The sequence below is a fragment of the Engraulis encrasicolus genome, chromosome 6 (assembly GCF_034702125.1).
Source record: "Engraulis encrasicolus isolate BLACKSEA-1 chromosome 6, IST_EnEncr_1.0, whole genome shotgun sequence".
NCBI classification, from domain to species: Eukaryota; Metazoa; Chordata; class Actinopteri; order Clupeiformes; family Engraulidae; genus Engraulis; species Engraulis encrasicolus.
In genome coordinates, this window is record NC_085862.1 from 26481995 (window position 1) to 26504384 (window position 22390).

Here is a 22390-nt window from a genome sequence, read left to right on the forward strand (position 1 = left end):
AGCTTGTTGAAACATGTGGGGCCCTCAGTTTTGCTGTGTTGATGTCACTGTTTGGCATTTTTTGATATTTTTTAAAAAATTGTTTTTATTTTTTATATATATTTTTTTTTTTGTTAAGCAAAAAAATATACATGTGTTCATGCACAGAAATAATGCCCTCTCTGAAAATGTATTATGTTCTTTAAAAAGCCACAAAAATAAAGAGAATTAATTAAATGAGAAGATGAGTCCATACTTTTGGCCTGTACTGTATATATATATATATCTCACACACACACAACTCCTGAACTGAGTTAAAGGCAACGCAGGCACACACACACACACACACACACACACACACACACACACACACACACACACACACACACACACACACACACACACACACACACACACACACACACACACACACACAATGAGTCTGTAAGGGCCAGAGAGAGAGAGAGAGAGAGAGAGAGAGAGAGAGAGAGAGAGAGAGAGAGAGAGAGAACAGTAGTTTCACAGACTTGACATAATGGCAAACAAACATGTTACAGTCTTTAAACTCTATGTAGCATCTGCACTTGTTGTTCAGTATATTTCCTGTGCACTTTGTATCTGCTAGTGATGTTGGCTATGATTATGTCCAAATGTAAGGTACCGGTAATGTAATGTAATGTAATGTATTACAGTCTGACCCATGTGTTTCTGTTCTGTGCCCCCAGAGTGATGAGGATAACTCTGCGCAGCTCCTGCCTGGCGGCGTTGCTTCTGGCCACCTTCTGCCTCCTCATCCTCCTCAGCAAGGACAACGTGGGCGAGGTCCACAGCGGCCCCAGCCTCCTGGCCCAGGGCCGTCTCCTCAAGCAGGAATGGCTCCAGGCCCTGCGCAATGATGACGCCAGCAAGGTCAATAACGAGGACCGCAACAACAACAACAACAATGTTGACCACCTCAATCTCGACCCCTGGGGGGTCTCGACCCCACCCCCGCTCCCCGACGAACCGATCCCCACGTGCGAGCGCAACGGCTCCATGGCCAACGTGACGGGCTTCGCCGCCCTGCCGGCCAACATCCAGGACTTCCTCTTCTACCGGCACTGTCGCCACTTCCGCCTCCTGCTGGACGTGCCGGGGAAGTGCGGCGGAAGTGCGCGCGCCTCTGCCGACGTGTTCCTGCTGCTGGTGATCAAGAGCTCGCCAGGCAACTACGAGAGGCGCGAGGTGCTGCGCAAGACGTGGGCGCGCGAGCGGCTGCAGGCGGGCAAGTGGGTGCGGCGCGTCTTCCTGGTGGGCACGGCGGGCAAGGACTACGACCTGCAGCGCAACAACAAGATGCTGCGGCTGGAGCAGGCCGAGTACGGCGACATCCTGCAGTGGGACTTCCACGACTCCTTCTTCAACCTGACGCTCAAGCAGCTGCTCTTCCTGCAGTGGATGGACCGCAGCTGCCCGCGCGCCCGCTTCCTGCTCAACGGCGACGACGACATCTTCGCCAACACGGACAACATGGTGGAGTACCTGAGCGGCCTGCCGGACGGCAACGTGGGCGACAAGCACCTGTACGTGGGACACCTGATCCAGTGGGTGGGGCCTATCCGGCAGACGTGGAGCAAGTACTACGTACCTGTGCAGGTGTTTGCGCCCGAGAAGTACCCGGCGTACTGCGGGGGCGGGGGGTTTCTGCTGTCGGGCTACACGGCGCGGGTCATACACGAGATGTCCCACTCCATCGTGCTGCTGCCCATCGACGACGTGTACCTGGGCATGTGCCTGGAGAAGGCGAAGCTGAAGCCCGTGTCTCATTTCGGGGTGCGGACGGCTGGCATGGGGGTCCCCTCCACAAAGGTGGACTCCTACCACCCCTGCTACTACCGCGAGATACTGCTGGTCCATCGCTTCCTACCACACCAGATCTACCTGATGTGGCACAGGATTCACGAACCCCATTTGAAATGCGATGGCTCGGAAGTCTCCAAAGTGCAATAGTAATGGTGATCAGTCACCATTGTGATTTTCAATTAATTTATTTCTACTTTTTAAAAAAAAAAAATGTAAATGTTTATGTCTCTGAGATTACCAAATGAAGGCTGTTTGAATCACTGATCACTGGATAAATGTCATGTACTGAGCACTTTTTTCTTTTCTCGAAAAGAAAAAGAAATAAAGCTATATTTATCCTGATTTGGATAAAAGCTTCACGTTACAAACAGATGAGCGACTGCCTAAAACCAAAGTGAAGACATCGACCTTTTAAGTGCTTTCATTGCACCTCCTGTGCACAATCCACATTCCACACGTCACTAACACTGCGTGCTATCTCTCTACTGACTTGATTCCTGGATGTGTGTTAGACAGGTGTAAAACACCAAAGCAAAGTATGACTTTTACATGATTTATAGGCTTAAAAACATTGCATTGCACTTTAACATAGATTATTGCAGAATTTTGCTCTTGGTACTGCCCGTGAATCCGAAATAAAACCCACGGTTGTGCCTTTGAATTGTCATGTTGTGGAACACCTGTGGGCCTAATGAAGTGTGCAAGAGCCTGAGTGAGCACTGGTTGCATTGTGTCAGGAGTTTGTAATTAAGCCATTTTGTAATTACGCCTACATTTTTTAAATACAGATTTTTGTTTAAAAATAAATGATGGTGCCTCCTTTGAGTGACAAAGTGTCACTTGTCTTGTCATACAGCATCTATGCTTCCTATTGTTGATGTTTCTAATTTAATTTTAAGCTTGGACCCTGTTGTGTGTGAAGAGGAGGAAGTAAATTAGTGTTTCTCAACGGGGGCAGTACAGCCCCCAAGGGGGCTTAGTTTTTGGGGTGCATTAGTCTATATCATTTTTTAATACTAAAGGGGCGTTGGCAGGCTCATGATAAGGCCATGGGGGCGTTGGAAGGCTTATGATGATGTTCAGGTGGCGTTTGTTCAAAAAAGGTTGAGAACCACTGAAGTAAATGATAGATGGGAGCCTGCTGAACCATAGCCCCTAATTGCATCCCATAACCTACCTACCCAGGTTTGTCTCCATTATCATGGCCAATAACAACAACCCATAACCTGTTCACCCAGGTCAGCGGTTCCTAAAGTGCGGGTCACGTATGAACTGCTGGTAGGAGGGGGGTTGCTGTGTGCATATGATATACCGTTTCAAGTAATTTGTTAGAACAGCATTCATTTGTATGGTAAAGTCTATTTAATCGTCCTGTGAAGTTGAAATGAAAATGTTCTTTTACTAGACTGCAATTTTTGACGTTGAGTGCATACCTGCCACGTCGCATGTTGAGTATGTGGCCTAAACCTAGTCCTTCCCCTAACCCTAACCATCAGTGAAGTTATGCTGTTACAAGGTGGTGCCTTTGAGGCAAACATGATCTCTCAGCATTCCGTGGAATGGACACGAATCTTTACCACATGAAATCTGTGTCATTTTCACAGATTTTGCCAAAATGTCGTGCTATGGTCGCTGAAGTGTTTTCTGTGATGGACTCACAGACGTGCTTTCTCTATTATTTCCACAGCTCTGTGTTCCCCCAGTCTTGTGTTCTCTCAGGAGGTTTCTAATGGCAAAGATGTTGTCCTCAAAAAACATTTCTTACTGACAGGTTAGGGTTAGGGGTGGTTTTGGTCGGGGCACAACTTAAAGGGACACTGTGTGAGATTTTTAGTTGTTTATTTTCAGAATTCATGCTGCCCATTCACTAATGTTACCTTTTTCATGAATACTTACCACCACCATCAAATTCTAAGTATTCACTATGACTGGAAAAATTGCACTTTTCATACATGAAAAGGGGGATCTTCTCTATGGTCCGCCATTTTGAATTTCCCAAAATAGCCATTTATAGCTGCAAAAATGACTGTACTTGGACCACACTAGAAAATATTTGTTTATTAGTTAGTAAACTTTCATGTAAAGATCAAATTTGCCAATAGGCAGCCCAGTTGCATTACCTTTTTTGACCATTTTCTGCACAGTGTACCTTTAAATTGTTATAGCATTCTTTTGTTTAGTATTAGAATTTGATACTGATTTTCTATAGATTTACTTAAATTAGTGCTGTTAGGATGTAGAAAAAACTTCTGTGAGTCCATCACGGAAAACACTTCCCGGCAGAGCACGTTTGAGAACTTCTTGTCTATGTTATCATGTTTGTTAACAATGTCCCATACACCAGTCATGGTATCGCTGTTGGTGGCTGCCTAGCAACAAAGTGGTCGAACCATGCTCTGTGCAAACCAGAAAATGTAAGGACCATAAACCCTGTTGTAAATATATCCGTGCACATCAGTAAGGTATGGATGAACTTCAAAGCAGACACAATTGGCAAAATAGAGGCATTCATTTGACCAAAGAGTAGACATAGTATCCAGGTTTTCTACCAGTTTATCTTACACAGTCATTTTTTTGCAGTGTTTCTTCAAAACTTAAGATGCAATTGAAACTCTTCTAGGTGTTTTTACTGTTTTGTTCAATTTAACTGTCGAATTAAAACTGCAAAATTGGCCCAGCCGGGGCTTAGTCGGCTGGGCACTGGACTGCTACGTGGGCAACCTGGGTTCAATTCCCAACCCGGGTCAATGCCCGATCCTCTCCTGTCTCTCTCTCCCACTCATTCCCTGTCCCTTTTCCCTGGGGCTCAGGTGCCAGAGCATGAGACGCAGTAGTATTATTGCATTGGGTAATGACCTGCCATCATCTTTACAAAAATTGGTATGTAAATATTTGGGTAATGGCACATTTATTTAATTTTGTGCCATATTAGATATCTACTAAGGACACAGTCTGTAGGCCCAATAATCTATCAGAATCACACTCAATTCCTTGATGTCAAGAGATAATTACCTCCGCCAAGGAGGTAATGTTTTCGGTCGCGTTGGTTTGTCCGTCTGTCGTCTGTTTGTTTGTTTGTCTGTCAGCAGCATAACTCAAAAACCAATCATTGGATTTGGACAAAACTTTGTGGGTTTGTTGATATTGACCCAAGGAGCAACTGATTAAATTCTGGTGGTGATGAAAATCAGGCCGGGCTTTTTCAGCCAAGACCAGTCCGCCAGGCATTGAGAGAGACAATGTAGCCTATAACAACAATAGATAAAGGGGGCCAGGCCAAAATCATCACCAGTCCACCGGGCAAATGCCCTGTATGCTCTATGGCCAGCCAGCCTTGTCAGTAGGGTAAAACTAACCTGTCTCACGACAGTCGAAGCCCAGCCCCTGTTCCCTATTAGTGAGTGAACAATCCAACACCTGCTTACTGACAGACTACCCCAATTAACCATGCCCACACAACCTAGCTCAGTGACATGTTGAAATGTAAAACAGGTTCTAGTTGTTCTGTGGCAGACACAACATGATCCTTTTTGACAATCAGGAATGAATGAGTAATAATTAACAGCTTTGTCAGGCCGTGACAGGATTTTCTCCCACAGACCACGTTTGCATAGTGAAACCAGTAGGAATGCAGTTGACCAGGAAAAAGAAATTGGAAAATCAGGTTGAGGAAATCTGGTCTGTAATGCCCCCACAGAATAAAGAGGCATAATGGAATAGAAGATGAGATGACAGAATACAACACAATAGAGTAGATGTGTTTATTGTTACTGAACGCATGCCCAATTTGAACTATGAATGCTGTCGATGAGATTGAGATCACATCAGTAAGTCTAGACGTTGTTGAATAGATATTACAGGGGAGTGGATCAGTGAGGGTCACACAGCAAGGGTTACTAGGAGACATGAGTGCTGGACAAACCAGCAGGTCCGTAACTTAGTACAGTAAAGGTTCAGTGTTCTGTATATAAAGTATGCAGTTGCCTTGCCTACATAAATAAGTATATCAATTAAATAATTAAGAACATTCGAAATTGCTGCTGGTGAGAAATATTCATGAAAAATGAAAAAGGATAATGTATAATGCTAGCAAATGGGTGATGCAGCCGAAGTTTGATAATGCCTAAAAAACATAAACACTGGATCTTTAACCAGGAAGGCTAACATGGGCAGACCTGGTGTCGGCCCGGAATAGTCAATACACTTGGAGTTTTTACCCTTTGCTCAGCATTGTAAGCTACTCAGTATCTTGTACTTTTATCAATAGGCTGCAAGTCTATTCTTCTTGGCACGGACCTGTGAAAAACAGGATTGACTACTACCACAGAGAGCCCAGAATGTGTCTTATCGCCAAAGCAGAGGCGTTTGGAAAAATAGAAGTTATGCCACATACAGTCACTCATGCAGCTGTCTAGGTAGATGGTAACTCATAACAATGGGATATGTACTCCTGCACATTTTCCCAACACAGACAGTGGGTTTCTTTTGAGCACACACAGACATGAATGTACACATGAGCACACTATTATAAATCCAGGCACAAAACGGCTCCTACCATTTTTGCACCTAAAAGCACAATACCGTCCATTTATGGTACCACAATGCACCTTAGAGTAGTGGTTCTTAACCTGGGGTGCGGGCACCCCCTGGGGGTACACCAGAGGTTGTGACCAAAATTCTGCTCGTTTACACGTATACAGTGTGGAAGTTTGGTTTTGGGGTGCGCGGCTTGTCTTGGGCATAGGTAAGGGGGAGCTTCAAGAGAAAAAGGTTAAGAACCACTGCCTTAAAAGGTAGGCCTGAATTGTTATTAAAAACATGACATTACATAGGCCTACAGTAACTGTTCCACAAAAGGTCCCCCAGGAGACAAGGAGCTCCAGCCACTTCGACTCACAATGCTGCCATTTTATCTGAGAACCAACTAAATAAAGTACTGTACATGCAAATGCACACCGATCGATCTAATAGAAGCAAGCTGTAATGAAAAGACAACATACAACGTTAAATAAAACCAGGGCGGCAGTACAACCTGGGGATTTGTCCCTATTGTTTGAGGATATGAGGATATGGGGCTCTATGGGTCTTGCTTTGTGTGGTCAGTGTAGTAAGTACTGTGCAACCCGAGTGTTTTGTTTGGTCAGAGCAAATACAAGCTGCTACGCTCCTTGCATGTGTGCAGCTTGATTTCACTTAATGTATAACAAAGGTGTGGAAGAACCAACACCAAAGGGGACAGTTGTCCCGGGCCCAGGGAGCCCAAAATTGGGTCCTCATCTTTACACTGTGTCTATTGGACGGGGGGGGGGGGGGCTTTCAGATTACTTTGTCCTGGGCCCGGCCAAAGCTGTCAGGGGCCCTGCATACACGCACGCACGCACGCACACACACACACACACACACACACACACACACACACCTCAAAGGCACATTGTGGAAGTCTAAAAACTCAACTGCATTGGCACCAGAGAGAGAGAGAGAGAGAGAGAGAGAGAGAGAGAGAGAGAGAGAGAGAGAGAGAGAGAGAGAGAGAGAGAGAGAGAGAGAGAGAGAGAATCTTTACTTGTGAGTTTGGGGCAGATTGTTTACAGAAGATGTTGGGCTGCATTGAAAGGAAGGTTATGATGAATTCACTGAGGTTTTTTTTGTTTTGTTTGGTCATAAATAACATGGGAGTAACAAATAACATGCTAAGTGCTTTCGCCACAAGCTCACATTCCACAACTTTATTACGTCTGTCTATGTGCCATTGAAAAGTGTAATTGAACTTCATATCGAACTGTCAAAAGAGTTTTATTGTAAGTACAGTAACTAGGATTTGTTATGGGGCTGGAATGCATTTCAGCCTTCAGCCAAAGAGCTTCGGTAGTGCTGGCCTGATGTTTAGGGGCCAGGAATTGTATCTCTGGAATACTGGAGGTGGATCTGTGGACTATTGAACCAACAAAGCTCTTTGGACAAAGAGTGAAACAAGAGAAAGGTGTTGAGGTTAATAAAAAGGTGTTTAGGTGCAAGTAAACTCAAATTCAAATTCATATGTGCTTTATTGGCATGCCTGTGAGTTTAAGTTTTGCCATAGCTTACAAAGAACATTCCACATATAGTGCAGTATTAAGGACATGATAAACATTAAGGTCAATAAAGAAAGTCAAAACACACACACACACACACACACACACACACACACGCACACGCACACGCACACGCGCACACGCACACGCACACGCACACGCACACACACACACACACACACACACACACACACACACACACACACGCAAACATGTTTTTAGTCAGGCTTGAAATGAGTTCGAATTTGAAAATATTTAATGACTTCATTGGCAATTGTACAAAATTATGAAAAATACAGCTCTTATGTTATTCTTACTTCATAGCTAAGTTAACAAAGTTAAATGCAAATATTACATTCAAACATAAAGTGCCGTGGTAAGCCTATATTACCGCCTTATGTCTGTAATATGCAAGCGATTATGTCAAGTGAAGTTTTTTTGTCTTTTTTGGTAACAGGATGGTATGAGAGGTGGACAGGAAGCGAATAGGGAGAGAGACGGGGAGGGGTCAGCAAATGACCCGGCCCGGGAATCAAACCCAGGTTGACCGCATGGCAGACGAGTTCAGTGCTCCATTTTCACAGATCATTGTTCTGTAGACAGTGGTTTCAATCTCCATTGAAAGATCCTGTCGTTCATTTAATTTCCTCAAAAAGTACTTCTCATTTCCCCAAGGTCAAACTTTTTATTTGTCTGTCTGTCTGTTTGTCTGTCTGAAAAAGTCACGGTCCGGATCCAGGAATTATTTAAAAGGTTCTTCACCCTTGCAGGATAGGGCGAATTTTGACATTCCAGTTTCTAACTAAAAAAAAACAAACAAACAAAAAAACAAGGCAGAAAGACTTGGAAAAAATGAGGGTGTAACATAGTCAGATGTGCTATCAAAGCAGTTTCCTTGGATGAGGTCTGCAATCTCTGAGTGCATTTCTAGTTCATGTCTCATTGCTTATCTACTGCATCATTACTTGCCTCCCATAGGATTTCATGGAGCAGTGAGCTTCACTCTGCATGGCTCTGATAGCAGCTAGCTAGCCGCTAGCCTTTAAAGCCGTCCCTGTCCTCTTGCAGGGTGCGGTCGATCAGCTCCCCGACACTGCTGAACGCCGGCCTCCCCTCCGACTCCCAGCACCAACACCTCATCATCATGCTGTACACCTGTGGACACACCACCAACACCTCATCGTCACACTGAGAAACAGCTTCATGAAACTCACACAAAATTCATGGAGACTCAGCTTAGTGACACATAAACAATAGATAGGGATAGAGTGGCTCTTTAAAACACACACAATAGTTAATAGATATAACTACTTTGCTACTAAACAATTTACCCTGCTGTGGAACGTGTTCTACTCTATTGTACTCTAACTAATTATCAACTAGTAGACTCAGAGAACAATTACCGAGCAAACAGGTTAAATCACTTCAGAATTGTGTGGTATACCTATTGACACCGCAGGCCATTCAAACACAGATAAGAAAGGGCATGAGTTTCAGCAGACTTTGTTGGTGACATTCTACTGGACAAAATGCCAAACTGCAAACACGGTACAGCAAAAATAACCACACTGTGTAGTGTGTATTCCTGCCAAATTGTAGGAACTGTGCTATACAACTACAATTCTTCTTTTTCTTTTTCTACTGATTCTTCTTCTTATTGTTATTATTTAAAAATAGCACTTGGCACAGTTTAAAAAATATATATTATTATTACTATTATTATTTTCCCCCCCTGTAATTTCTGAAATGTTGAAAGTATAACTTTTAAGTATATCAATACACAATTAAATTATAATTCCTCCTGGGAATGGTTGTGGGGGTGGGGGGTGGGAGGTAGTAAATATATTGTGTGACACGTTGGGGGACACTCGGATAACTTTTTTGTACAGTCTTACTCTTTTCTTTATCCTTTTTTCTTTTATCCTTTTATTGTCCTCCATTATATGTTACCCTTATTTCTATGCTTTGAGATTGGAAAAAAAATAGGAATAAATTAGAAGAAAAGAAGAAGAAAAAAATGAAAGAAAACATAGGTACCCCATAAGGGGGGTTGGTGGTTTTGGGTTAAAAAAGGAGGGAAAAAAAGCACTTGGTGGGAGATATTTTCTGTCTTCGTGTTTTTACTTAATTTCCGTATGACTAATTAACCAGTTCCCCGTCAATTAACACTTAGCTCATGGAGTCAAAACACAGTTAGCATGCTAATGCATCATACCATGTATGGCCACGAGGAATAGGTTCGATCAGGGCTGGACTGGGGGAGAAATAGGACCCGGGCACTTTTGGCTTTAAGGGCCCCCTCATAATTAGCGGTGCAGAACTGACTCACTGGTGGGCCCCGCACCCTCGTGGGCCCCTATTTTCAGAAATGTTTAAAAATATATATTTAAACCTTGGTTTTTTTACATTTTTGAAAATAGGGGCCCACAAGGGTGCGGGGGCCCTCCGGGAAATCCCCGCTATGCCAGATAGCCAATCCAGCCCTGAGTTCGAGTGACCTGACCTGTGTCCTTCCCCAACCCTACACCATTTCTCTCTCTACTTCGCTTGTCTGCTCTCCACTATCCTCCTATCCAACAATAACAACCTAAAAAGCCTAAACATACAGTATGTACTTGTTAGACACCGGATTGAAATAATAGTGATCCCTAGGCCTACAGTTTTACCATCGTACCATCAGTTAGTTTCATCACCTTACAGAAGAGGCATACGCGGTCATTGATGGAATAAGAATGTCAGAGGTACATAAAACCATAAAACTATTTTACAATGTGTGTCTGGCTTCATATCATGAAGACATGAAGACTAATTTCAAATCAGCACACCTTTTAATGTTTGTTAATGTTTGACAGAGCTCGTAAAATGTCAGAGGCAGTGAAAAGGTAACATTACGGCATGAGGCACATAAAAATGTGCCGTTAAAAAGATAGTTTAGATGAAACGATGCTACTGTTTACTTTTTTCAACAAAATTATGTGGGCATAGTAATACCCTGATGCAGGCTTTTGTCATCATGAAAAGTATTTAAGAATAAATACTGAAGTTTTCTGTGACCATAATATAACCAATGACAGTGTCCTAACTGTGTTTTAATGATTAAATTAAATAAGATTAGATTAGATTACACTTTATTGTCATTATAAATACAATGTAACTTACATTGTAAATTGTAAATTGCAGGTTGGCATCCAATCAGAAAGTGCAAAAGTCACTTTCTTGACTCACCTTCGGTGGGCAAAGTGGAGGTGCCGGAAGTCTCCAGCTCTCTTTCAGCTTATTGAAGAGGTGCATGGAGGTGCAGTGGCCTTGGCTGTCACTGCCAATGGCCTGCATGCAGAGCTGAGGAATGATACACAGGTTAATTAGCAGTTAGTGTGTGTGTGTGTGTGTGTGTGTGTGTGTGTGTGTGTGTGTGTGTGTGTGTGTGTGTGTGTGTGTGTGTGTGTGTGTGTGTGTGTGTGTGTGTGTGTGTGTGTGTGTGTGTGTGTGTGTGTGTGTGCACTGCTGTCAGGATGATTGTACAATGATGTGCATTAGATCTTTGTGAATATTTTGTATTTGTGTATTTATGTAAGCTGATACACACCTTAATTTCCTTTGGAATTAGTAAGCGCACTCTCTACTCCACAAAGAAGTTCTAAGTGACACTATTTTTAAGCTCTGACACTTATATTTCACAACTACCTCTCAAGTTAGCAAAACCCGACACTAATTCTCATCCTTGATATTTTTTGAAAATCACCACACACACAATTCTTTACAGTACAACTTTCGAAAAACTGTGCGTATTTTGTAGTTGAGTTGAAATTTTGTGCATACTATAGTAGACCTATTGGAGAAAACACTGCAAGTTTCAAAAGTGTGTGTAAGCAATAGGGAAGATTGTAATAAGGATATCTCTGTCAGAGGTGTGATAAGGAATCAAGGCAGGGGCGCACCTACAGTCTTTGGGCCTTCTTGAACGACACAATGTTGTTCACCATTTCCATCCATTACAAATTGGAGGCACAGTATAGCACGTTATGGCACAGGTGACACGTTTCCCTTAGTATTTGTGTTTGAGTGTGCATGTATGAGTGTGTGTGTATTTATGAGTATGTACTTATGTCGTGTGTCAGTATTTGTGTTTGAGTGTGCATGCATGGTGCTTGATGTTCTAGTGATGTCCTTGTGTACAGGTGGTGTGTATTGGGTTGTGTATACTGTATGTCTTCATGTTAGCTGTAACAAATTATGATCGTGGTGAAAACGAATTTCCCCTTGGAGATAATAAATACTATCTATTCTAATCTAATGTTATCTAATCTACCGGTAGATCAGGTCTGGGTGGCAGCCCCGCCCCCAGCAAACATTGAGAAAAAATGCTTACAATAACGACAACATTTACAAATAGTCATGTTATTATTACAACAATGTGGTAATAATGTAGATATAGGGCTTTCAAACAATTGGAATATGTTAAAAACTATTTTTAAATGTTTATAGCGCTTTTCGCAATGCCGTTTGGGGGCGGAGGTTTGTGATTGGAGGCAGGGCTTCAGGATGGCGCCGGCCCCTCTCGGCTACTGCCCCGGGCAATTGCCTGGCCGGCCTGCACCTAGGACTGCTCCTGGGTACACAGGTGTGTGAAGGGTGGGCGTCCAGAGACCTCAGTACCTTTTTGGGGTTCAGGCTGACGCTGCAGTAGGAGAAGAGTTCGTGAAGCACCACCCCAAAGCTCCACACGTCAGACTTGTGGGAAAACTTGGACTCACTGATAGATTCGGGCGCATACCTGCATTTGGACGTAGAGGAAGGAGGAGGTCAAACATTCCATTAATGACCCCCCTGTAAATGATTGACGTATCTTAAATTATACTTTGTCCCCATCCAGAATTATATCGCTATAACCTATCTACTATTAAGAAAGTTAATTATTTATATTTGGAGACCTGAGAAGCAGGAAGAAGTTGCCGGGGAAAAAATGAAGAAATAAAACCTGTCATCCATACAACTCTCCACTCATTCAAATCCTTTATGGCACAACTTAATTGCCTTGTGTTTTTATTACCTTTTACAGGCATGTATATGTAGGTGGGGGTTGTATTTATGACACCCATTATTCAAAGTGTAATGTATACACACCAGAGCTGCTGAAACATTCAAACACCATAGCATATACTTTACTCACTTAACTTTACTTTACCTTTATTTTTTCAGGACATTTTCACGAACATATGCACATACTACAAATATGTAAATATGCCAGATTATAGCCCAAAGGTTAATTTCCATCTGGTGTCCAAAATAGGCAGGCCAGATGTTTACTAGCAAAGAGATAAAAATCACCAAAATACATTCTATACCAAAAAGACTGTTAGGTACAAAAGAAATTACACAAATACAAATGCAAAAGGCATGTTAATAAAACGATGAAAATAAAAAATAAAATAAAAAGGAGAACATTAAATAAAGAAATAAAGAGTAGAACATTACCTACCAGAAAATGGGGCTCTCCCCAGGCTGAGACACTTTATAGTAATCCTTGTCGAAGGGTACGAGCTTGGTCAGCCCAAAGTCGGCTATTTTCACCAGAGTGTCACTGGCCACCAGCACATTCCTGGCTGCCAAGTCTCTGTGTATCAGACGCATAGTCTGAAGATACTCCATGCCCTTTAAAACAAGGCAAAAGTAAACAAAGAGAGAGAGAACAATACTGGGGTGTGTTTCTCGAAAGCGTAGTAGTTATTAGCCAGTTAGAACTTGGGTAGTTGAAAATAGGAAATTGCATTGCAAACAACAAAGTAGCTAACATAGTGAGCAACTATGGTTTCGAGAAATGCATCCCTGGTTGATTTCAGAAAGGAAACAAGACCTTTTTAGTCTCAAAATGCTCCATGTCAAATAAAATGGCAAAGTGTGTAATTATCATTGAATGTGAGTATGAAAACTAGACTGAGTGGTTTAGTATTTGATGTTTATTATGAAAATGTCTTTTATTTGCTCACAAAGTCGTATTTTCTCATGGATTAATTAGCATCACCATCAACTTCAAGTTTTAAATTTCACATCCGTTTCTACAGGGGAAGGGAAAAAGAGTGTATGTATGCTATGTACGTATGTTACATGCACGCCTCCACATTACTTGCTTTCCACTTGCTATGCAGGATTCCTACAGGGTCTAAAGAGCATAGTTGTAAATTGCAGTTGTGTGTGTGTGTGTGTGTGTGTGTGTGTGTGTGTGTGTGTGTGTGTGTGTGTGTGTGTGTGTGTGTGTGTGTGTGTGTGTGTGTGTGTGTGTGTGTGTGTGTGTGTGTGTGGATGGGTGAATGTGCAGTGTGAGGTCGGGTACTTTACTTTGCATACTTGTGAGGCGAACAGCAGCAGAGCATACTGTAGTTGTAAATTGAAGTTGTGTGTGTGGTTGTGTGGGTGGGTGTGCAGTGTGAGATCAGGTAGGGTACTGTACTTTGCATATTTGTGAGGCGAACAGCAGCAGTCTGCGGTGGTTGACGTGGGCCGGCTTCTTCTCCAAGTAGGTGATGAGACTCCCATAGGGCAGGTACTCCATCACCAGACTCATGTTGCACCGGCCTGACACAGCAACACAAACACAGACACAGACATAATAACAAGAGCAATCAGAGATATTTGCTAGTTATAAATTGTAGTTGTGTGTGTGTGTGTGTGTGTGTGTGTGTGTGTGTGTGTGTGTGTGTGTGTGTGTGTGTGTGTGTGTGTGTGTGTGTGTGTGTGTGTGTGTGTGTGTGTGTGTGGGTGTGTGTGTGTGTGTGTGTGTGTGGGTGGGTGGTTGTGCAGTGTGAGGGCAGGTACTCCATCACCAGACTCATGTTACACCGGCCTGAGACAGCAACACAAACACAGACATACTGTATCTAGACATGCACGGTTTGATAGAACATTAGACTAACATCTACACCCTAATTCCACCCCAAGTCACCCCAAGTCTTTCTGCCTTGTTTTTGTGAAGTTAGAAACAGGGGTGTAAAAATTTGCCCTGTCTCGCAATGGTGAAGAATATTAAAAAAACAAACAAACAAAAAACAAACAAACAAAAAAACACTGCGGGCAGGCACACGGGTAGAGAGACAGACAGGGTCATTGCCAGGGCTCTACATTAACTTTTTTAATCACCAGCCAAAATGGCTATAGATGTTATAATCTTACCAGCCAAACACACACTGTAATGGGTCAAAGTGACAAGTAAGTTGGTATTTTCTACCAGCCAAACAGAAATTTCACCAGCATTTGTTAATTTGGTGTTAATTTAGAGCCCAGGTCATTGCAATACCTGGCCCAATCCCCTCCGTGAGTGCAAGTTATAATGCATGAATACAAAGCGTGAGAACGAAAGAAAGTCAGACACATGGTCACACGTCACTAACCTCAGAGCAGTGTTGTAGTCTACGTAGAACGCAGGTATACGGAGTATACCCACTTCTAAAGTTTAGGGGCTTCAGTATACCCACTTAAAATTGATTAACCCATTATTTAGAATGGCATAAATATATACAGTATACCCACTTCAAAAAATTCTCCAATATACAGTATACCCACTTCAAAAAAGTAGACTACACCGCTGCCTCAGAGAGTGAGACAAAGATGTATCTGCATTGCCGCAATGAACTAAAAGTTTAGACTATTTCTCTCCTTTCTTTTAGACCCCATTTACACATACCTAGACATTTTTGCAAACAGTTTATAAAACCTTTTATCACACGCACACACGCACAAACACACACACACATACACCCACACACAGACTTAACTGCACAAGCGCGCGCGCACACACACACACACACACACACACACACACACACACACACACACACACACACACACACACACACACACACACACACACACACACACACACACACACACACACACACACACACACACACACACACACACACACTAGGCACTCCTAGTTTTCTATAGACACACCTCTTGTCCAGAAAACTAATTATAGAGGAGGCTACATGTTAACACGCCAGTATTTAGTGATGTATTACTGTTTTATCAGCAACAATGACTGAGAGTGTGGAAAAAGACTTAACTGAGAGTGTGAAAAAAGACTTAACTGGTTGATCTTTTTATGTGTTTCTTGCCTCCACCTTTGATTGTGGTTCTGAGACAGGAAAAGAGAGGTCTTTGTCTTTGTTCACACCCCCACCCCGACTTCTTCTGCTCAGAAACCTTGAACCCACACGGCAAATATACTTTGCCGCTAACACAGTATGTGTTGCATGGAAACAAAAGCTGAAGGTGATTCCTTTTCGTGAGCATTGCGACACACCACAACACACCACACTACACAGTGCACACACACACCATACAATGTCAGCCACTTGAAAGCAGTTTACATTGCTATTAACCAGAAACTATAACGGCATGGTTATTTTGCTGCTGTTACTTGCAATTAGAGGTGTCGGTATGAAAATTTAACCTCACGGTTTTTGCGACCAAAACTATTGGTATTTTTCTGTAGTTTTGAAAAGTTGTGTTCAATATGTTTAGAAAGAATTGAAAGTCCAACACAAACTGAACGAGTTTCAATAAGGTGCATGGAGTGCTCATTATATAAAAAATGAAGACAAAATCATATCAAAATCCCATGTTTAGGCACAATACATGATTTGCTTGTCATTCTGAAGTTATAAGGAGGAAATGGTCACACTTTGTACTTGTCATTGTAGAAATTAATTGGTTCAGCAATTTACTACGATTCCAGCTGTGACATTAGGTGTTAGGCAACAAAGAGTGCCTCTGTGGCAACATCAGCAGACTTGGATGAGAGGTTGGTAAGGCTCAAAGTGTCACGGTGTACGGTATGTTTTTTTAATTTTTTTTATTTAAGCAGTAATTATTATTTTCTATTTATTATATATATATTTTTACCGCAGTTTCATGGTATACCAGTTATTGTGACACCCCTACTTGTAAAAAAATGGTTATTGCCATGAAATTACACTGAAATTACATTGAAATTACTATGAAACCTTATTAGCGATCCGTAATGTTAACTGTTACCGCCTTTTTGGTGGAGATGGGATCACTTGGTTCCAACTCACTATTTGCTGAAAAAAAGACTTCAACTACATCATGCCAACTTACAGAACCGATACACAGGTTAAGACTTTGTCATCCCCATTTTTGGTCAGAACAAGCTTATACCAGAGATTCTGCATGAAAGAATGAATCCCATGTCACGTGTGAGAGACGGGGAGCAGCCATGACAACTGGTGGTGGCTAGGGACTGTGTGTGTGAACAAAGGCCGGCTCATTTCCCTTGCAGTATTCATTACGGTAGGACATAAAGGTCTGAGGACAAATATTATATCAGTGTAAAGGCCATGGGGTAAGTCACACATGCACAACATGTCTCTCTCTCTCATTGCACTGGATATGAACCGAAAACAAGCCAACACCATCTCACCCAAGTAGTCTGAGGAGGACCCTTGTTTTGTTCCACAACAGATTATGATTACAGCCCTTACAGGTTCCCAATGGAACTGATCCCTGGGTGTTTCATTTCACAAGTAGAGAAGTTTCCATTGATACTTTTCAACTAAGAAAAATCTCAGCCAAAACCTATCCATTGGCCAGACAGACAGTTTTATCTTTTAGGTCACTATTCATGTTCAGTAGTTGTTATATTGGCCATGGTGTTTTTCATATCATTACACACACGCACACACACACACACACACACATGCACGCATGTTATCATGGCATGATGAGTTCATGCAGTGTTTCAGAGGGGAAATACTATGTTGAATGTTATTATTTCAAGAGGGCACAATGTAGGACACACATGTATATGTGCGTGCATGCGTGCGCGCGTGCATGTGTGTGTGTGGTAGTCTTTCTTCGAAGCGGCCAGCATAATGAGCCAGGTGTCCCATAAGCACTTGCTGCACGTCTACGGCATCAGCGTGCACAAGAGCAACAGTGAGTGGCCATTACACACACACACGCACGCACGCACGCACGCACGCACGCACGCACGCACGCACGCACGCACGCACGCACGCACGCACACACACACACACACACACACACACACACACACACACACACAAATAAGTTAGTTTCAAAATAAGGAAAGAACTATTGTATTATTTGCATTATTTTCCATAGACAGCCTTTATATGCCTCCGTGTCAAATTTGCACAAGTTTGCATTTTATATTTTTATACTACTGCTTCTGGCCCCACATGGGTAGTCTACCAACTGCTGAGTAAAATCCTAAAGCTGGTGATGTCATGCTCAGGGAGGTTTCACACAGACACAACGCAGTTATGTGCAACAAGTAATCTGGTTTTAAAAGGCATAGAAATCTTCGGTTTTGCGCACATGCCACGTAAACTCTCACTCTTCATTCCGAATGTGACAGTGTTCTTGGAATATTCCATTTGCAAAGCACTGCTCCACACATATAACTGAAATATTCCGGAACTGGTTTTAAACCGAATACTGACAATATTCCACTTGAAACCGGAATAGTCCATGCATGTCACTCCAGTCACAGACCTCTACTTCAGCCAATTGCGTACCAAATCAATATCATTATTATATGTACACTTTCTAAAAAATATTAGTAGCTTCTTGTAACTTAGTCGATCTATCAACAAAAAGAAACAAATCGTGGGATGCATCAAACCGTAGGTCAGAAATCGTGATAAGAACCGAATCGGGAGTTTTTGTGAGTGTACGGTATAGTTAAAGGCAATATGAACGTGAGTGTTTTGAAGTAGTGTGATATATGACTTCTCACTTTTCCCACATAGTTATCTTTGATTTGTAGTGGTGTTGTAGCCCAGAGAAAAACAAAGCTAGTGTGCTGGACTGAAGCCACTCAAGACATTTTATACTAGTTGGTCCCGACGCTGGTCAAGAACCAAATAGAGGGGACAATTCAAATGATTTGTGAGTGTAATATACAACAGATGGGACAAACTGACCTCCAGAGTGGGCAATCCACGTTTAATCCAATGTGATTATTCTTGTATTTTGGTATAGAGTGAATGAAGAAGTTCTCATCTCTGAGATCTCTTGACAGACATTGTAAAATCATGATAAAAGGTCTTTTGAAAAATACTTACTCCACGTCTGCCTCAGCCACACAAAGTACAAAGAAAGACGAGCATAGACACAGACTAATGATAAAAGAGAAACATTGACAGCAATTGGATTAGACAAGAGTCAAGCTTTACTTTATCAAACCAATGTTCTTTTCTCCCCCTCTCACCTACTTCCTCCCTATGTTAACATTCTTACTGTATCTCTGCTATGTCTCTGCTGGCTATGAATGTTCTGTTTAAGGGGGAAAAAGTCAGCACAATGAATGGTATGGGAAATATGTCCATACGTGATGGCATGACGGATGTATAACTGTGTGTGTGTGTGTGTGTGTGTGTGTGTGTGTGTGTGTGTGTGTGTGTGTGTGTGTGTGTGTGTGTGTGTGTGTGTGTGTGTGTGTGTGTGTGTGTGTGTGTGTGTGTGCGTGCGTGCGTGCATGCGTGCATGTGTGTGTGCTTGTTTGTGTGTGTGCGTGTGCTTGTGTGTGTGCGTGTGTATGTACAGTGGTGCTCATATGTTTACATACCCCTGCAGAATATACGCTTTCTCTGTGATTTCTCACAAAAAATGAAGGATTACACAAAACCCTTTTTTTTCACTCATTGCTAGTGACTGACTGAAGATATTTATTAGCAATTTTCTGTGTTTATTCTCTCAAAAGCATGATCACAACCCAAACTACCCAAATGACCCTGTTCAAAAGTTTACATACCCTAGTTTCTGATGCTGAATATGGCCCTGTTTAACACCAAGGGACCGCTCTAAATTGTTTTGTGGTAGTTGTGGATAAGGCTCTTAATGTTATCAGATGACAAAACAGCACTTCTTCCTGGCAGAATGGGTTGTTTCCTATAATATCTTTGGGGGTGTCTTGCTGGAACCTCACATTTGAGGTTTCCCCTGAGTGGTCTCAATGTTGTTGAGATCAGGAGAGTGAGATGGTCGCTCAAAAACCTTCATTTCATTCTTTCTGAAGCTAATGACGGGTTGATTTTGGCTTTCTGTGTTGAAATATTGTCATTTTGGCACTATTGGAATTTCAATTCAGAAATGCAATATGAGGGGTTTGGTTGGAATCAAGCCAATGGGCGAGGGAATCAAGCCATTGCAATGATCATTGCAAGGGAAATTGTTCAGGAGGCGAACCAAAAAATAACTTCAGGTGAAATATAGGACAACATGAACAAATGTTTTAAACTGTACAAGAAAGAGGCACTTGAGGAAAGATGGGCTGTTGGGGGTTGCCAGGAGAAAGCCATTACTACAAAAATGCAAACATATTATTTTGCATATGATACACCAAATAGCATAGTGAGAAGCATCAGAATGCCTTTGACAAAGTAATTTTGACAAATGAGATCAATATGGAACTTTTTTCAGTCACTATTAACCGTACCATTTGGAGAACAGTCAACGGAGCCTATGATGAAAGTTACACCATCCCTTCTGTGAAACATGGTTATGGACCACTGATGTCATGGGGACATTTGAGTTACAAATGCACTACACTTTTGGTCCATACTCACAGAATGATGAATACATTGCCCTGTGAAAAATACTGGAGGAAACTTGACACTCATCAGCCTTGAAACTGCACATGGTCCATTGTTTGGACATGCCAACATGACAATATTTCAGCACAGAAAGCCAAATCAACCCGTCATTAGCTTCAGAAAGAATAAAATTACGTTTTTGAGCGACCGTCTCACTCTCCTGATCTCAACATCATTGAGCCACTCAGGGGAAACCTCAAATGTGAGGTTCCAGCAAGACACCCAAAGATATTATAGGAAACAACCATTCTGCCAGGAAGAATGTGCTGTTTTGTCATCTGAGAAAATTAAGAGCCTTATCCACAACTACCACAAACAATTTAAAGCGCTCCCTGATGTTAAACAGGGCCATAATCAGCATCAGAAAATATGGTATGTAAACTTTTGAACAGGGTCATTTGGGTAGTTTGGGTTGTGATTATGTTTTTGAAAGAGTAAACACAGAATATTGCTAATAGCCTAAATGTCTTAAGCCAGTCACTAGCAATGAGTGAAAAAAAAGGTTTTGTGTAATCCTTCATATTTTGTGAGAAATCGCCAAGAAAGCGTATATTCTGCTGGGGTATGTAAACATATGAGCACCACTGTATGTGTGTGTGTGTGTGTGTGTGTGTGTGTGTGTTTAAGTGTGTGTGTGTGTGTGTGTGTGTGTGTGTGTGTGTGTGTGTGTGTGTGTGTGTGTGTGTGTGTGTGTGTGTGTGTGTGTGTGTGTGTGTGTGTGTGTGTGTGTGTGCGTGCGTGCATGCGTGCATGTGTGTGTGCTTGTTTGTGTGTCTGCGTGTGCTTGTGTGTGTGCGTGTGTATGTTACAGTGGTGCTCATATGTTTTACATACCCAGCAGAATATACGCTTTCTCTGTGATTTCTCACAAAATATGAAGGATTACACAAAACCCCTTTTTTTCACTCATTGCTAGTGACTGACTGAAGATATTTATTAGCAATTTTCTGTGTTTATTCTCTCAAAAGCATGATCACAACCCAAACTACCCAAATGACCCTGTTCAAAAGTTTACATACCCTAGTTTCTGATGCTGAATATGGCCCTGTTTAACACCACGGAACGCTCTAAATGGTTTGTGGTAGTTTGTGGATAAGGCTCTTAATGTTATCAGATGACAAACAGCACGCAACTTCTTCCTGGCAGAATGGTTTGTTTCCTATAATATCTTTGGGTGTCTTGCTGGAACCTCACATTTGAGGTTTCCCCTGAGTGGCTCAATGATGTTTGAGATCAGGAGAGTGAGATGGTCGCTCAAAAACCTTCATTTCATTCTTTCTGAAGCTAATGACGGGTTGATTTGGCTTTCTGTGTCGAAATATTGTCATTTTGGCACTATTGGAATTTCAATTCAGAAATGCAATATGAGGGATTTGGTTGGAATCAAGCCAATGGGCGAGGGAATCAAGCCATTGCAATGATCATTGCAAGGGAAATTGTTCAGGAGGCGAACCAAAAAATACTTCAGGTGAAATATAGGACAACATGAACAAATGTTTTAAACTGTACAAGAAAGAGGGCACTTGAGGAAAGATGGGCTGTTGGGGGTTGCCAGGAGAAAGCCATTACTACAAAAATGCAAACATGTTATTTTGCATATGATACACCAAATAGCATAGTGAGAAGCATCAGAATGCCTGTGACAAAGTCATTTGGAAAAATGAGATCAATATGGAACTTTTTTTCAGCCACTATTAACAGTACCATTTGGAGAACAGTCAACGGAGCCTATGATGAAAGTTACACCATCCCTTCTGTGAAACATGGTCATGGACCACTGATGTCATGGGGGGCCATTTGAGTTACAAATGCACTACACTTTTGGTCCATATCACACAATGATGAATACATTGCCCTGTG

The 22390-nt window shown here is 42.2% G+C and overlaps 2 protein-coding genes across 2 annotated transcripts in view; one reads left to right on the forward strand and one right to left on the reverse strand.

The window, feature by feature from the left end:
• Positions 1-2017, forward strand: part of LOC134450300 (N-acetyllactosaminide beta-1,3-N-acetylglucosaminyltransferase 3-like) — a 5470-nt gene extending 3453 nt beyond the window's left edge. The window contains exon 2 of the mRNA XM_063200145.1: positions 705-2017. Within this exon, the coding sequence (XP_063056215.1) occupies positions 709-1968 (1260 nt within the window). The 5' untranslated portion in view covers positions 705-708 and the 3' untranslated portion in view covers positions 1969-2017. The remainder of the gene's footprint in view (positions 1-704) is intronic.
• Positions 2018-8365: 6348 nt separating this feature from the next.
• Positions 8366-22390, reverse strand: part of jak3 (Janus kinase 3 (a protein tyrosine kinase, leukocyte)) — a 42441-nt gene continuing 28416 nt past the window's right edge. The window contains exons 20-24 of the mRNA XM_063201073.1: positions 14341-14465; positions 13372-13544; positions 12549-12666; positions 11118-11231; positions 8366-9047 (exon numbers count right to left, since the gene is read on the reverse strand). Coding sequence (XP_063057143.1) covers positions 8928-9047; positions 11118-11231; positions 12549-12666; positions 13372-13544; positions 14341-14465 — 650 coding nt within the window. The 3' untranslated portion in view covers positions 8366-8927. The remainder of the gene's footprint in view (positions 9048-11117; positions 11232-12548; positions 12667-13371; positions 13545-14340; positions 14466-22390) is intronic.